The 16,167-nt window shown below is 37.0% G+C and overlaps 1 protein-coding gene across 1 annotated transcript in view; it reads left to right on the plus strand.

Moving 5' to 3' along the window:
- PARD3B (par-3 family cell polarity regulator beta) overlaps nt 1-16,167 on the plus strand; it is a 427,904-nt gene that overhangs the window by 183,234 nt on the left and 228,503 nt on the right. The window contains exons 6-7 of the mRNA XM_059820147.1: nt 8,297-8,383; nt 11,941-12,066. Of these exons, the coding sequence (XP_059676130.1) occupies nt 8,297-8,383; nt 11,941-12,066 (213 nt within the window). The remainder of the gene's footprint in view (nt 1-8,296; nt 8,384-11,940; nt 12,067-16,167) is intronic.

A 16,167-nucleotide genomic window follows, 5' to 3' on the forward strand; every position in this document is an offset into this window, starting at 1 on the left:
TCAGTTTAGTTGCTAATGCTTATTTTCTCTTTATGAAATGTTGCTGAAGACTTCTACAGCGTGTTTCACTTGTGGTAATTATTATGCATCACCAAATATATGCACTCATTTGTCTCTTGATCCGTTAATTTGTAATGGGGATTAATCAAGCTCTGTGCATGCTATGCTCATATTTACTGTTGTCCTTATGCTTTACTAGGCTGTGTTAGATCATCTAAGTCCTCTTTAGGAATTTTCTGAGAGCATATTATTGTTTATCGAGTTAAACAAGTCATTGCTTGCATTTGGGATTCTTCAGAAGGTGGTTGTGATATTCATTTGCTTTTAATCTTCATAACCTGATTTTGGTGGCCATTGGAAACGCTGACAATGAGAAAGACCACTGCAATACTTCTCAGAGGTATTCAGTTTTCTGAAATGGCAATGTCGCAGAACAGTCAATAATAAGCCAAGATTTCTGTAGATCTCAGGATTTTTGTTGAATTCTACAAACTGTCTTGGCAGAGGAGTATGGAAGGAAAAGTGATAAAGAATATAGATTGGAGCTCAGTCAGCTGATGCCTGAGCATCAGAGCGTTGAACAGACAGGGAGCAGAGGGAAAGCTGGCCAGAACAAGGTATTCCCAAGAACCTTTCTGCATTGGTTGTACTTTTTTTTTGGACATTAAATGAGTTGTCTTAATCTGGATTGAGATTGATTAATTAAGGAGAAACATTGGCCAAAAAAATCCCCAAAGCACCAAAATAAAGAGAAAGGAACAATGTATCTTTAAATGCAGAGTCCCAGTAAAATAATTGTAGCAAAATATACCTTGCCTTGTGCTTCCTGTGTCTTGAGCAGATTTTTAAAAACATTGTTTTGCCTGCAAGCGTTGAGATAGGTGGTATGAGGATTTTTTCCTCAAAACTGTGAATTATATTCAAGTATTTGTAATATATTCCAATTTCTTGAAACAGTGAACTTAGGAGGGATTCAGAACACATTATTTTGTAAAGCAAAGTTACTTGTATTTCTGTGAAATTCACTGGAATTTCAAAAGTCAAAGAATTTAAATTTTAAGGCGATGGTTTTGATTCTTGTATGGCTTTTTCCTTAAAAGTGAAGAGGGGTTTTTTTTAAACTGTTTTTTCAAAAGTTTTTTCATTAGGAGTAACAGGTTTATAAAAGAAAATAATGAGTCACTGTAGACTATCTACCTGCCTTACTGGTATCTTAATTTGGTTGAATGTAAGTAAAGAAGGTTTTTATTAATAAAATAGTATTAAATAATAAACCTATTTTTTCCACAAGTAATAAAATTAGCATCTTAATATAGCATTTGACTCCTTTTACACTGTTCTTTCTGAAAGAAGGTTTTATTTATAATTGTCATTTGTGCAGGTATCTTTCTTGTTATGTTTCAGAGATGTTAGGGCCATGAAGGACCACCAAGTCATGATACCTTAAGCCTTTGTTTAAATAAGCCATGTTAAGTTAAGTGATGTTAAAGAAGCTAGTATTTCAGCCTAATTGTGAGCTATTCCATGCTATGGAATAAAAAAGAAAACCACTGTTGTCCCTGCTGCTCTCACTAGAAAATATTCCTTCCTGTCACTGAGTTTGGTAATCATTATGACTTATAGCACCTAAGCAAAATAGCAGCTAGCCACCTAAGGAAATTATCTGAGCCTTCTCATTAGAGCACCAACCTGTCCGAGGTCAGTGTCCCTTCTCTAACTGCAGCCAATAATGGGTATTTCAGAGGGAAGCAGAAAAGAAAATTACCATGACTAATATTTTATGATTGTGAAGCCTAGTCAGTAGAAGTTAAAGGCTTCAGACTTGGCTTGTTTTATATTTCTCACTCAAGTAGGAAAACTGTTCCATTTGAAGAAAATCAGTTCACTGATTTAAGCAGGTAAAATTAGTTGCATGTTGGGTAAATGAAATGAGTGGCAGCTGTGGAGGATTTTTAGCTCCTCTATTAAGAAGCTAATAGGAACAAAGTTTCTTTGCCTGGATTCTCTTAAAACATTTCACTGTAAAAGTACTGGGAAAATTTTCAGGACTGTATCCCTTAGGAGTCTGAAAATTTTAATATGACCTTTGAGAGTTGAACTTTGCTGGAAGGGAGACTTGAAACATTGGGTCATTGGCACGTTTTTTTAATGGAATAAATAAAGACAGGACTAATGCAATCCTCTTGTAACTTCTGAAGGTGGATTTTTTTATTTTGGATTTGCTAGTAAAGATGATGTTCAGAATAAGAGAGGCCAAGCTAATGCCATCAGTGTATAAAATTCAGTATTTTTCCTTGCTTCCCTTCATGGTCTGAACTAGGACTGAAAGATTTTTAAAGTAACAGCAGGGTCTTCATACTCTACAGAAGTCAGGTAGAGGTTTGTCACAGCCTTTAGCGTTGAATCCCTTAGCACACTATACATAGTAATACTGGTTTTGAAAACCCTCCTTCTCTTTCCGTAGTAAAAATGTCTGTGTTAAGGAACAGTAAACATGAATCTACTTGGAAGTGGATGTTTAGCTTAATATCAGTGGATTAGTTGGAACTCAAAGGGTAATATATGCATAGATAGTTCATTACGTGTTTTCATTATGTTCAGTTTTGCTGTCTTCCCACTTCTTTCTAGCAGAGGTCAGGGTCGGTTCCTTGATTTAAACACTGTAGATACATAATTAAAGCATAACTGCAGCATTTCTTCCTTCTCTGTATTGTACTTTTTTTAACCTTCTGTGTCTTTCATTAGTCTAACAACACAGAAGTGGAACAACTTGATTTAAAGAAAAAAAAAATACATAAAACCCTGGTGCCTGCAGGTTGTCTGGTTTCTCTCTAAACCTTTAGACAGTTAATCTCATGAGAACTAATTTTAGTGGGCAAAAAATCTGGATTACAGTGGCATCTTTAATAGATTAACACATTTTAGTTAAGAGAGGGTGATTGGTTACCTCTTCAAACCTGAAACTGGAAGATTCTGACATTACTTCATAGTAAATATTTAAACTTCGTGGATAGTTTGTTTAGTTTTGTGTAGAATGGAGCAGTTGAAATGTGTCTGTCTCTTCTAGAAGGGAGTAAGCAATTTCCTTAACTGTGTCTGGAAAGCTCTTTCTTGACTCTGCGTGTTCAGTTGCTTTCTCCTCTCCTTGTACGGTGCTCTCCATGCCTATTTAGATATTGCTCAGATTTTCATTTTTTGTGTGTATTCACACTATTTAAAACCTTGAGCTCCAGTTTCTTCTTCAGGGCTTTCAAGAGATTTTCATCAGAGCTTTGAGCATCTATTTCAAGAGGGAAGGAAAAATCTGGAAAAGGGATAGGAGGTGGGTGGGAAATGTGCTATCCGACAGCTTTAGTTGAGCTGGCTACTCTGGAAGAATGAGTACAAATACTTTACCATCAGCAACTGCACTGTTTTAATATGCGAAAGAGGTACATTGACAGAGTCATCGCCCTCTTTATTTGGATAAATCTGGGCATGCTTCCTCTTTTAAAATTCCCTTTAGTAACTTGACATCACCTGTAGGCCTGTGTTCTCTACCAAATGTCAGCACCCCTTGTTCATGGATGCTCTCCTCCCCTGGAACGGTAGCATTGGCTGGTGCAGCTGGAGGCACAAGTGAAGAACAAGTAAGGAAATGCAGCTCAATAACTTCATCTGTGAGCTCTCTGCACCTGAGTGACTTTTCCTTTGCCTTTTGCTTGGCTGTGGTCAATAAAAATGCCACAAAGCATGTTCAGAATATCAGCTGTGCTTTTCTGTTTGCAAGAGAAACATTGACATCCTGCCATAAGAGATTTTTTTCAGATACAGCAGCTTACTAATCTCTACTTTTTTTAAAAAACATATGAGGGATTCAGTGATCTATCTATTCAAAGGTTTTTGCTTCGTCATGTTGTGCCTGGGTTGAAGACTTAAATTCAACATTGAATAAGACTAAAAGGGCAAAAGAATATGCCATTGGAATGATAAATACTTGATCTGTGTTTACTCAGGCAGTAGATTCTTGCGACATACACATGATGACAAGTTTTGCCCAGTAACCCATGCAGAAAGCAGCTTTTTCCAAGGTACTGTCTTCAGTACGTTGCACTACAATTAATCTGCTTTAGGCTGCATCTACTGCATTCTCCAAGAGAAATCCTACCAAGATACTCCTAGCATTTGTAATTTGGGAAGGTCAAAGCGCCTTGGCGAACCAGCTGCTGCTGCAAAACTCCAAAATGTTTATTTCTGGAGAGAGATCCCTTTTAAGCATCTGTGTGCTCAGTGGTTGAGATTGGCAGTTCCCTTGCTGAAGAACCAGTCTGAAGATCAGACTGATTCACCACTGAATATGCACTGCTGAATGTGCAGCACTCCGTTTAAATTTTGCTTTCCATGTTACAAATGTACGCGTGTGTGGTGAGCATGCACAGCAGTCCATCTTCTCTATCTCTCTCTTTGCTAAACTGTGCTCATCAACATTTTTAATAATATGCATGGCGAGCCTTCCTGACAAATGTGATAGACTGTAAAGAATCTGGCAGAAATCAATAAACATCAAGCAATGAAGAATTTAAATAGTAAATGATGACAGCTGCTTCAGGTTAAAAATCAATAGTACAATGTTGAATGTGGCCTTGGATGCCACAATCAGGTCATGCTAGGCAGGTGTTCTCTCTTCACTGAGACCTCTGAGGCACCTTTAGTGCAGTGAGGGAAAGGGAGATGCCAGCATGCATTTGAAGAAGCTTGAGTGCCGTGTTTCTAGTTGGGGTGAACCCTGCAGTTCAGATAAATTTCACTGAGATAAATGCTTTTTAAAAGTTTGCTTATTTTGATTGCTCCAAGAACGTATCTGTACGTATTCCATAGAAATGGGGTTGCAAATTCGGCAAGGACAGTGTTTTCTGAGGTTGGAGTTCTGTCTGCTGCTTGAAGAACACACAGGGGATACTAGCGGTGTAGCACACTGAGGTACCCTCTGTGCATCGCTCACCAGTGCTCCCAGCCTCTCATCCCCAGCCAGCAACTGGACTCCAGGTCTTTTAGACTGACTTGATAGGCCAGGCTTGTTTTTTCTTTTACTGCAAAATGCATTTAAGATGTATAGGGGAGATATAAAATAGGAGTAGGCCACTAGTAGGTTACTAACTTTTGGAATTTAATTTTTTTCCTATTTTGGGGGTTTGTTTCTTTTTAAAATGTGTTCAATATTGCAGAAAATCCGTAAATTATCCTCTCTGTTGTCAATATCGCCACTATCAACTTCTGCATTTTCCCACCCCCTTCTGTCAGTTTTTTAACTTGACACTGTCAAACTGAAGAGTCCCAGCACCTTGGTTTCCCTTGTGCCTGTGGAGTTCAGTAATTAGTATTTTTAAAGCTCATCCTGTTTAGGATCTCATTCAACCATGCCCTATTTCTGAATACTCTCTGGAGTATAGTGTAAACTGTAAGCCAGTGTAGAATAGTACGCTGCTGGAATTCAGATGTTCTTGTGGGCAGATTAAACCTGCTGGTGGATGGACAGCATGAGTGAATGATGTCAAATTTTTCTGAGTCTCTGATCTTTGAGGTTCCTAAACAAAACAAAACAAAAAAATTAGCCAAATCCCAGATATCCCGCTTTTTAATTTTTTAACTGTCAGGCTTTCATAGGTATAATACAAGAATAATATGTCCTCAAAAATCTATTAAAGTTGTTGTGAAAGGGCAGTTTTCTTCTCAGATGTAACTTAAGAATCATTTTTGTTTGAGAATGAAAAGTCATTCTGACTTGTAGATTTTTGATTACAAATATAATTCTAAACTACCTTTTTTATATATGTATGTAGAGTGTGCTCTTATTCTGGATATATAGTGCTGTAGTACATCCGCAACTTTTGGGATGTACCACCATGCTTTTAAAAGTAATACACAATATACATGTGGGCTATTTGTTTTCACAAAGAAGCCTGGTTTTCTTGATGTGTAGATTTCATGTTAGATTTGAAAATAAACTTGTATGTTTTCTCTGGCTTTGAGCCTACTTTTAACTGTAAGTGCATTCATTTAATATGACAGCTAACCTGTCTATTGTGATAGCCCTCAAAAATATTCCTGCTCTATTTTACAGCTGCTTAGGAAGACACCTCTTCCCTGGAGTACTTGAGCAACACAGGGTTATCTGGGGACAACTGGAACTTATTTATGTACAAATGAAAGACCATTCATTACTTCCAATTATTTTCTGGCTGTATAGGATTTGGCTACTTAATTTGTTCATATGTTTTGGTTCTGTAGAAGTTCAAAAGACAATAAAAGTAGCCCTTTAATTTTTGTCTGTTAAGAGAATTCTAGGAAGTAGAAGATGGTACTGAAAGAAGATTTAATTTCCTATGCATGCATTTTTGAGTTTTTGGTAACCACCCTGATTAGCTTTTCTGACTAGTTTCACTAGAAAAAAAATGTTTTCTAAAAAAACTTAGAGGAAGATTTTGTCAGGATTTCCCCGTTTGATTCGTGAAGAGAAGGGAATACAGGAAACAAAATCAGCAAATAGAAATGCCTGTTTATCATGTCTGTGTTATAAATAGAGTAACATGAAAATCTGTTATGTTAGGATCAGTGGTGGTTTGTTGTTCAGAGTCTGACCATTTCATTTTTATGGAATATAAATCCATTCCAGTGTCAGCCTTTTTGGAAGAATAATTTACAAAAAAACCCCTCCCCAAAATTCCCAACAAACAAACCCTTCCCACCCCCTCAATCTCCAAAACAGAAAAAAACCGATGTAACTTATTTTCTGGTCTTATTCCATATTTACCTGACCAAGCTAAGAATTATTGTATCTAGGGCAAATTACTTCTGATTAATCGTTATGCAACTGGATAAAGGTTCATAACAAAAAAAAATTAAAATTCCTGAATTATTAGGAAGCAATGCCAGAATTTGTCTAACATGGTTTGCAGTAATTGTCCTCCTTGGGAGAGAGCTTAGCTGTGCCATGTGTTTTTATTGTATCTAATCTGGTGTAACTGTGTGTTGCCACGTCAAGGGTGGTCACAGATTCCTCCCTTATACCTGTGCATTTCTTGCATCAGATCAAACAATCATAAGACGATGAGATCAGTGAGATCAGTCAGCTGATTGCAGAGGAAATTGTTGTACTAGGAAAAAAAATCATCTGGGGGCTTGGTCATCTTTCTCATCTTGCAGCCAGGCACTCCAGATCTGTTGCATGGTTTTTGGAGAAAGGTCTGAAGTCTTTCTCAACAGCAGCCTGTACTTGCATCAGTTAGACTGAGTCTTTAACTCGTGGCAGTATATGAAGTGGCTATTTGGTTCAGTTTTATGTGTTCTGTAAACACTGTGGGATTGGTGTGCTAGCATAGAGCTTCTTATAGCTTGAATGCATTAGGGTGTTCTATGTAAGTGGAAATACCTAGAAGAAGTCCACTGGCCACTAATCCTGAGTGATGGTGTTAAGTACGATTTAAGGGGAGGGGCTGTTACAAAAGATATAGACTAGCATGTAAAGTAGGAACGTGATGTGGTAGAACACAGACCTTACTCATTTCTCATTTATCTTTTTTTTTCTCTTTCTTCGATGTTCTAGACAATTCAAGTACCTTCCTTTTTGAATTATGATCACCCAGAATAGAGTTAAGGTCACTGTAAGGCTGGCAGTGTAAAACACTCAATAGGAAATGAAACAGCACATAGCCATGAAACAGCAAAAATCTGTCAGAGATAACATGGAGGTTTTTGATAATGGTGTTTGAGGAAGGAAACTTCCAGATAAAATGAGCTGAGTTGCACTTTTGATTAGATTGTTTTGTTCTTTGTTTGTCAGTGAGGTTATATGCAACTGAGGGCAGAAATAAAGATATTTAAATATGATTTGACTAGTTTGCTTACTGGCTTGTTGTCCTTAATGTGTGATCTTCATGTTTATGATGTGTCCACATGGGGAAATTGACTGAAGCAGCTCATGTGAAGCATAAATTAAAAACACGTAGAATAACTTTTTTTATGATGAAGTCTCTCCTGACTTAAAAGCTCATTCTTTAGTGTTCTGGTTAATTTACTTAAGGCTTGACTTAGGAAAATGTCTAGTACTTGGTGTCTTTCCCTTTCAAAGTACACAATTCCTAATGTAAAAAAATAAAGAATTTGATAGCCATTTTACATTTCATCATATTTTTATATATTAGTACACTCTAATATTTTTTTCTATCCTTTCTGTTATCTATCAATCAGGAATTTATTTTTAACATAGAGAATTCTGTGAAGAAGCATATGAGATGTGTTTCCCTGTGCTCTTTTTTAGTGAAATGACAAAAACAGTGGAGATTTCTGGGGAAGGTGGACCCTTAGGAATACATGTAGTGCCCTATTTTTCATCTTTGAGTGGAAGGTAAGCTATTTTCTGCATTGCTCAAGGAGTACATTAATGAAAGGATTTCAGTTGTGGTTCTCTTAAAATACTGTTTAACCATAAGGAAAAGAAATGCTTAAAAGAAAATTGGTACTTGAGTCTATGACGCTGTCTTCCATTACCAAGATATTTACTAGTCTAAGTTACATATAAGACAATACCAACCCCTTTGTTCATATATGTCCTTTTAATTGCCTCTGTTTTTATTCTCTGAATGGTAAACTAGACCCTCTGTAGAGTAATGTAATACTAAAGGTGTGGGGGCTAGGGCGCTGGTTGTTTTTTGTGGGTGTAGGGTTTGGTTTTGGTTGTGTTTGTGGGTTTTTTGGTTTTGTTTGCTGTTGGCTTTTGGGTTGTTCTCTCCCCCCACCCAGCTGGATTTCTCTGCATAGGGCCTTCCTTACTGACATATCAGACACAAAAAGTAAAAAAAAATTGCTTGCTTGGTCATGCCTCATATTTTTCAAGCCACCTTTCAGATTTGGTTGTATAGCATTTATAAAAATGTGCACTATACCATGAACCTTTCTTTGTCACAATACAATTACTTTAATTATAAATGATTTAACATAGTCTCTTGAGATCACAAAAGCCTGTTACAGCGGCATGCTCATCTTGATGTACTGTAGTTAAGACTGTGTCAGCATTTTCATTACAACTGTTTTCCAAGCTATGTAACTCAGATGTAAAAATAATAATAATGATAAAAAAAAAAAAATCCTAGGCTGAAATTTGACATACAGAGGCTTAGCCAGATAGTTAATTTGACACTGGCAGCCCTGAATAAGAGATGGGGAATTGCCAGTGCCATAAATGACACTACTTTATAGTAAAATGGCTGCCTGTTACACAAAGACAATTATTGCAAAAGTAAAAATTGTGTAGTTCTTAAATGTTTCTTTAGTTGTCAACTGTCATGTAGGACAGAGAACGTGAAGGATTAAATTGCCTTGTAAAAGTCTGTGTGTGTAAATGTTTTCTCAGTAAGACCTGAGTTTGTGAGTGAGCCTAAATTCATTCAGAATGTTTTATTTGCCAAAAGGGAAAATAGATGTCCACCTGCTGCCTGGAAAAATGTCATCACTGTCTCAAGAAGAAAGTTGGTCTTCGATGGGAACTGTAGGAGGTCTGAGTTGTGTCCTTGGCTTTGCAGGCTGCCTGTTTGTCTTGATAAAGGCACTTGTATTTGTTACCCCATCATGAAATGCAGACAATAGTTCTTTGGTATAGGCATGCCATGAAGGTTGTAGTGTGTATACTGTATTTCAAGATCGTTAGGTAAAAAATGTGATGAAATTGCAAGCTATTAAAATGAGTAATTATTGTGACTATAATACAGTTCTCTACTGAAGTATTGCTATGTTGGGTGCAGCTTTTAAAGACCTTCATGAAGAAAAAGTGGAGTTCCTTGGTCTACTTGCATGCATGTTAGTATGTCCTTATTTACAAATGCTTTTGGGGATCCCTCGGAGAAAAGAGTGTTTTGACAGACGGACCAGTTGTTTAGACAGTTGTCTTGAAATCTTAACCACCCTTGGCAGAACCATACTGATGCCTTTGTAAAACCACTAGAGTGACTTAAATCGCTTGTCCCTTTTAATCAAGCCTGAGACCAGTGTATAAATTTTAACTCATCATAACATGCGCAAGTACGGAAGAGCATCTTTTATTTCTGTTAATGACAAGATACAATTTATGGGGGCACACTGGCCATGACTAACTTGGTCTGGTATTTCAGTTGTAAATTTATCTTCTAATAAGGTAATGCTGGCTTTAGCCTAGTGCTGCTACAGAGCAGAATTTTTTCTAGAGGTAGTTGAAACATTGCATTAATTTACAAAATCTTAGCTTGTACAGGAACTACAAAACTAATAGAAGTAAATTTTCCCCCTTTCTTTTGCACTTCGATATCATTAAAGAAAGGAAATTAAAATTTAATAGTGATTGAAATAATACTGAAATTGAGGCTGTGGAAAAAAGTAATGGAGCAATGAACTTAAGCTGCCACAGCATATGTAACTCAAGCCACTTGTTCAGGTACTACAGCACAGAGGAGTTTCAGACAAGCAGGCAATCCTATTGCATTATGTGGATGCAGCATCTAAACACAACAGGATTAGTGAAGATCATAGCAACTGACTTAATTTGTAATTTCTTTTATTTCTCTACTTTCATTGGTTTGCATCTTAACGTAATTATATTTCATTGGTTCTTAGCATTTAGTTTTTTGATTGCCACTAGCTGGATGTTTGTCATCAATGGGGCTGTGGCACCTCACCACCATTGCCCTTTTGAATCCTTTAGCGAAGGGTAACGCAGGTTGCAAAAGAATCTTTATGCGATAGATTGAATCATTTTTTTTCTGTGAGATGTTTTGAAGAAGTAATACTCAGTAGTAACCAAGTTTTTACTTAAAGTATGTTGATATGACATAAATACAAATTTTTAAATCTTGCTATATAGTAAATCCAAAATCAGATGCATGGTGAATATAGTGTCATTTAAAATAGTTAATGGTGTGCTGTGAATCTGTTGAATGGACTTAAATATGAGGGGCAGTCATGAATCTGAGAAAAAAAATGCAAGACTTCTGTTTTGTGATTGGAGTGCTGGCACGTTGGAAATTGCACATTAATATTTTATGGAGTATAATAATAGAAAATGGTCTCTAAAGGTCATCTGTCTTTGATGTTGATGTGGTATGGAAATTTAGTCGATAAAACCTGATTATAAAAGGTCTTCACAAACATGCAGTTGTCAGGTTTTTTTGGACATTATACTGGTATCATTGGATATATCTATGTTGAGTTGTAGTCTGCAATACAGAATGCTTCAGGTAGGTCAGAAATAGCCTAGCGCTCCCAGCTGAGTTAGCCACATGGAATTTCACACCACCCACGCTTGTTCACTTAACGCATTATCAGAAGTTTCTGTGTTGCACCTCAGTTTTCAATTTGCACATAACCTGGTAACAAACAATTTAGGTTTTGAGGTTCTGCTGCTCTCCTGCCACATAAATAAATAGTATTGCTGTCACGTATCAAAACAAGGCGCTTTGGCAACTGAAAAGTTTCACAGACTTTTCAAATGTAGAAATAGTGGTTATCTTTTACCTTATTCTAATGCCTGTTTATTATAGTTGAGTTAGAAAATCACTTTTAATCTGTTCGTGCATTTCTTCGGAGCAATGTAATCTTACTTAGTGGCAGAAAAATACTGCATAAACTACATTCAAATTTTTAACTGGATGGGGAGATCCAGGTGTTTTCCTCCAAGTATGACCTAGAGGACTTAATGCTTCCTGAAGTTCTAGCAAGTAGTATAACATTAGTGTCCAGCGATTTTTCTTGGTGTTTCTTGCAATCCCCTCCCTGTTAGTTAAAGTGAGCTGGAAATCCTTTTCTAGGTTAAACACTTCATAATGGTCTACTCTATCTCATCTCATACACAGTAGAGATTATAGCAACTAAAAATAGTTATTAAATACATAGCAGCAGAATAAAGGATAGTTTTAACTTCTTTTTTTTGCCTTTTAGGATGCTGGGACTCTTCATCCGTGGTATTGAAGAAAATAGCAGATCTAGGCGTGATGGGCTTTTCCATGAAAATGAATGCATTGTGAAGATTAACCATGTGGACCTTACAGATAAAACCTTTGCACAGTAAGTGCTGGTTTACTGATACTTTTAACTATCCAGGATTTTATACAATGCTGTGTTTATTAAGTGATTCATTGAAAGGGATTAATATTTATTTCAGATAGAATGCCTGTAAAACTTACACCTGGCAGAAATGTTGTAATTTTCTTTCCGAAACTTCCAAGTAAGGAATCTTCTTGTAGCCTTAGTGAACATATTGTGCTTACTTAATTTAAATAGCTTTAAGGCTTTAAATAGTTATCTTCCCTTTCTAATTCTTCTGTTATTTTTTCCATATTTTCTTTGCAATTTGTTCCTCATAAGACCTTTACAATGAGTCAACATAGCAGCATGTTTCTTGATGTTCTTTTGCAAATAAGATTTTTTTTTTTTGGTGCTGCAGCTTTTTGAGCATTTAATTTTTTAAAAATACTACTACTGTCAAACTATGATTAGTTGAGCTAAATGGTAAGTCTCACCTCTTAACGACTTTCATTAAAAATCTGTTGACATTTATTATCTATCTTAAATCACTTTAAGTAACAGGTTGTTTTGATCAGCTGTGAATTAATGTGACATTGTTCCACAAAAGAATAGCCTCTCAAATTTCACAGATATTTGCTGTAGTAATTAAATAGTAATTTGTTTTTACTTTCAATCCATATGTTTAGACAGCTGAGTGATTGTTTATAATATAACAAAAACCTATTGAGGTCTCAAGGGAGTTGAAGTTTAACTTTCTAAACAGTAAGCCAAATGTTCAAGGTTTCTAGACTAAAATCAAATAAGTAATTTCACTGTTAGGGAAAAACATTTGCAAAATAGGTTTTCATAAAACCAGCATAGTTCTGCAGTAGGTATTACCTTGTTTCTGAGGCTATGCTTTTTGCCTTCTGATAGGTTTCTGAATTATTGTTTTCTGAATATTTGGTGGTAAATGTATTCTGATGTGATTCTGCTATTCTCTTCCACCCATGGAAAGTTCCTACATAAGGTATCAACTTTATCAGAACATAAGTGTTGGTATCATATTAAATGTTCGTAGCCTCACCTGTGCAGTTTTGTAATGAAGACGTATCTTTCCAAATGAGATTTTGCCTGAATCAAAACCTCTCTTTTCAAAACAGTATGTGATCTTTTCTTTACAAATTTGTTGTCTCGTTTGTGTTCTCTTCAGAATGTAACTACATCTCCAGAGGCTTTAAGCCCATGAGATGTATGTGGAGTGGAGGACTCTGAATATTTTTCTATAAGGTTACTAGATTTTGGGACAGTTAGAAATATGGCAGTAAACTTTTCAGTTCTCCATCAGGCTTCCCTTCAAACTGAGAAATGCAGGACACTTTTCTTTCTAATTCACCTTATGTTACAATAACAAGTAGTGTGGTTGCAGTGGCATTGGATCTGAGGAGAAAAACTGTGGGCAGTGAGGACTTAAAATCCATTTGGGGACTTGGGGGAGTATTTTGGACAAGCTCTAGCCTGATCCCATGTGCTGTTGCGTTGTTCTCCTGAATTGCCTTCCAGAATAGCCTTCTGCATTATCTCTCTTCCCTGGCTGTTGAGAATGGCTAAAGAAAGCAGCTTTCCATGTTGAAACTGATCTCAGTGAATACGCCTTTTAGTTTTCATCTGGCATCACATGACTGTACTAACCTGACAGAAGTCCAAGTTACAGAAATGCAGTAATTATAATGGATGTGACGAAGTATGGTCCCAATAACTATTGACCCAGAAATAGTCATCAGATTCTCCTTTGATAGGAAAATGTGTTTGCGAGTTTCAAATTTACATTTCTTCATAACCCTTGTAATAGCTGTTTTAACACTTAGCAGAGACTGTTACATACTGTCTCTTTCCGTTTTCAGCAGAGACTTTCTAGTATTGCTCCTGATGATTGCTGCTTCTGCAGCTGTAATAGCAGCAGCCTACTTTCTGTATTCCCATGTTTATAATAGTTCTATATATTGGGACTGTTGGTCTGCTTTTTTATTTGCTGTTAATCTATTCAATTACATTCTGTTGTGTTGCAGAGTTTCTAGCACCTCTTTTAATTGACTCCCTTATTTCTTTAAAGTATGTGTTTGGGGTCTCAAGAAATGTAAATTTCTCCATCCATTATTTTTTCTCTTTGAAGTGCAGCCAGTTATTTTGCCCCTGAAGACTGCATTTAGGCTTTCCCACAGGAGGTCTTGTGTTATTTCCACTTTTTTTTTGTTTGAAGGGAGATCTTATATTTTCTCTTTCATATACTTAAAATATTCATCTCCTGAAACTAAGTTATTAAATTATCTTGTAACATATGGCCAAGTGGCTACTTGCAAGGATGAAAACAGGGTGTGAAAGAAACCTGCTTAAAACTCCTTATGCTGGGAGCATGCCATGGTTTCTACAATCAGGGTAAGGTCTGTCCGTGAAAACCTTCACAGGTTATAGGTGAGCAGGTAACCTGTAACCCCTGCGGACACACTGTGACAGTGCTGTTACGGTTTTGAAACCTAACCCTTGAGGGTGGTGCTGGAAGAATACCTTCCCACAACACTCTCCCTGCTACCTTTCTTTTCCAAGTTTGAGGTTTCTCTTCTGGCAGTGTCTCCTGTCAACGAATGCAGTTATCCTGACTCTTGGTGCACATACACTCAGCGTAGCCAAGATGGTTCTTTCCCACAGCAGTATCCATTGGGACTGCCCCCTGACTTCACTGTCTTCATGCTGCAAAAAACCCTCCTGAAACAGCCCCTCTCTTCCACTACCTATAGCTGCAAGGTGGAGGTACTGTGTGGCTCTGTTGATCTGGGAAAGGAGTAGATGTGTATTCAAGATGTTAACGTCTGCAGTGGCTTCCTTTCCGTATTAGTGTACAAAACTGTTGATTTCGGAAATACTTTCAACGTTGACTCTTACTGCATAACTTAGTGTAAATCTGAAGCCAAGACTTAAGTGAAATACTGACTTTGGCTGACTGGCAAACACGCTACAGAAAGGTAGGAGATGTGTAAATTGTTCTCAAAAGGACTCCATGATTTAATTAAAAATTAATGTGGCTATTACTTCCCGTCTTGACCCGATTCTGCTAAGTAGAAGTTCTTGATTTTTCATTCTCAAAATGTGCTTCAGCTACTACTTCTGTTTGTACTTGAGTTGTCTTCTGCAATATGGAAGAAAATTGGTCAACTTCATCAGAAGGTAGGAGAGCACAGAATTCTCCTTTGTTCCTTTAGAATCCAAGGTTTGTAAAACGTCTTGATCGACCAACTCTATGGGTTATTCAAAATCCAGGGAAGGCTGTATGAACAGTTGCTTTGGCCAGCTTGTCTTAATTGCCTTGCAATGCACGGGGACCCGAACACTGCATTGTTACTGTGTTAATCGGGGACCCGAACACTGTATTGTTACCGTGTTAATCAGTTCAAGGGGAGTGGTTCCACTAAATGCTTTAACACAGTTTCTGGTGTTGCAGTTAATCGATGTCTTTACAGATCTGCTCAAGTAAAGTCCACATACACACCTTAGCAAGAGGTTACTGCTTGAAAAATGTGGATAGTATCTGCCTATTCATTTATCCATTTATGTAGAAACACACAATTAGTTGCCCTTTTTGCGGTCACCAGGTTTTTTTTCTGATGTTTAGATATCCCATACCATCATCCTTTTCTACTGCACCATTTGCAGTCACAATATTTCTTCTGAAGATGTCCATATATCCCGTACTCTTATCCTTTTTTATTGGTGTGGAATCAGCTAACAGTTGCATGAGGGATGATGAAGGATTCTGAGGGGCAGTTAGGCTGTACTCAGAAAAAATGGAGTCTTAAGCTTGCTCATAGTAGAGGTATCCACCAGAGCTTTTGCCATCAGAACTTCCCTTCCTGATGTGCCGCATGAAGAATTGTGTTCACTAGTTTATTCTGGCTGATAGGTTTTCATAGTGGCCTAGGAATCCTGACAGATGTGCTGTTCCTACTTGAAATACAAGAAGATCTGTAGTTTAGGAGTCTTATTTCATGTGTACTTTTTAGAAAAGGGACGCTGTAGATGTGAAGGTAAAGTTATTTCTTCACATTTAAGATAAATTTTTGTCTTATTCTCTGTAAACAACTTCAAACTTTGCACAAATTTTCCGGT

This window comes from Gavia stellata, chromosome 8 (assembly GCF_030936135.1).
Source record: "Gavia stellata isolate bGavSte3 chromosome 8, bGavSte3.hap2, whole genome shotgun sequence".
NCBI lineage: Eukaryota > Metazoa > Chordata > Aves > Gaviiformes > Gaviidae > Gavia > Gavia stellata.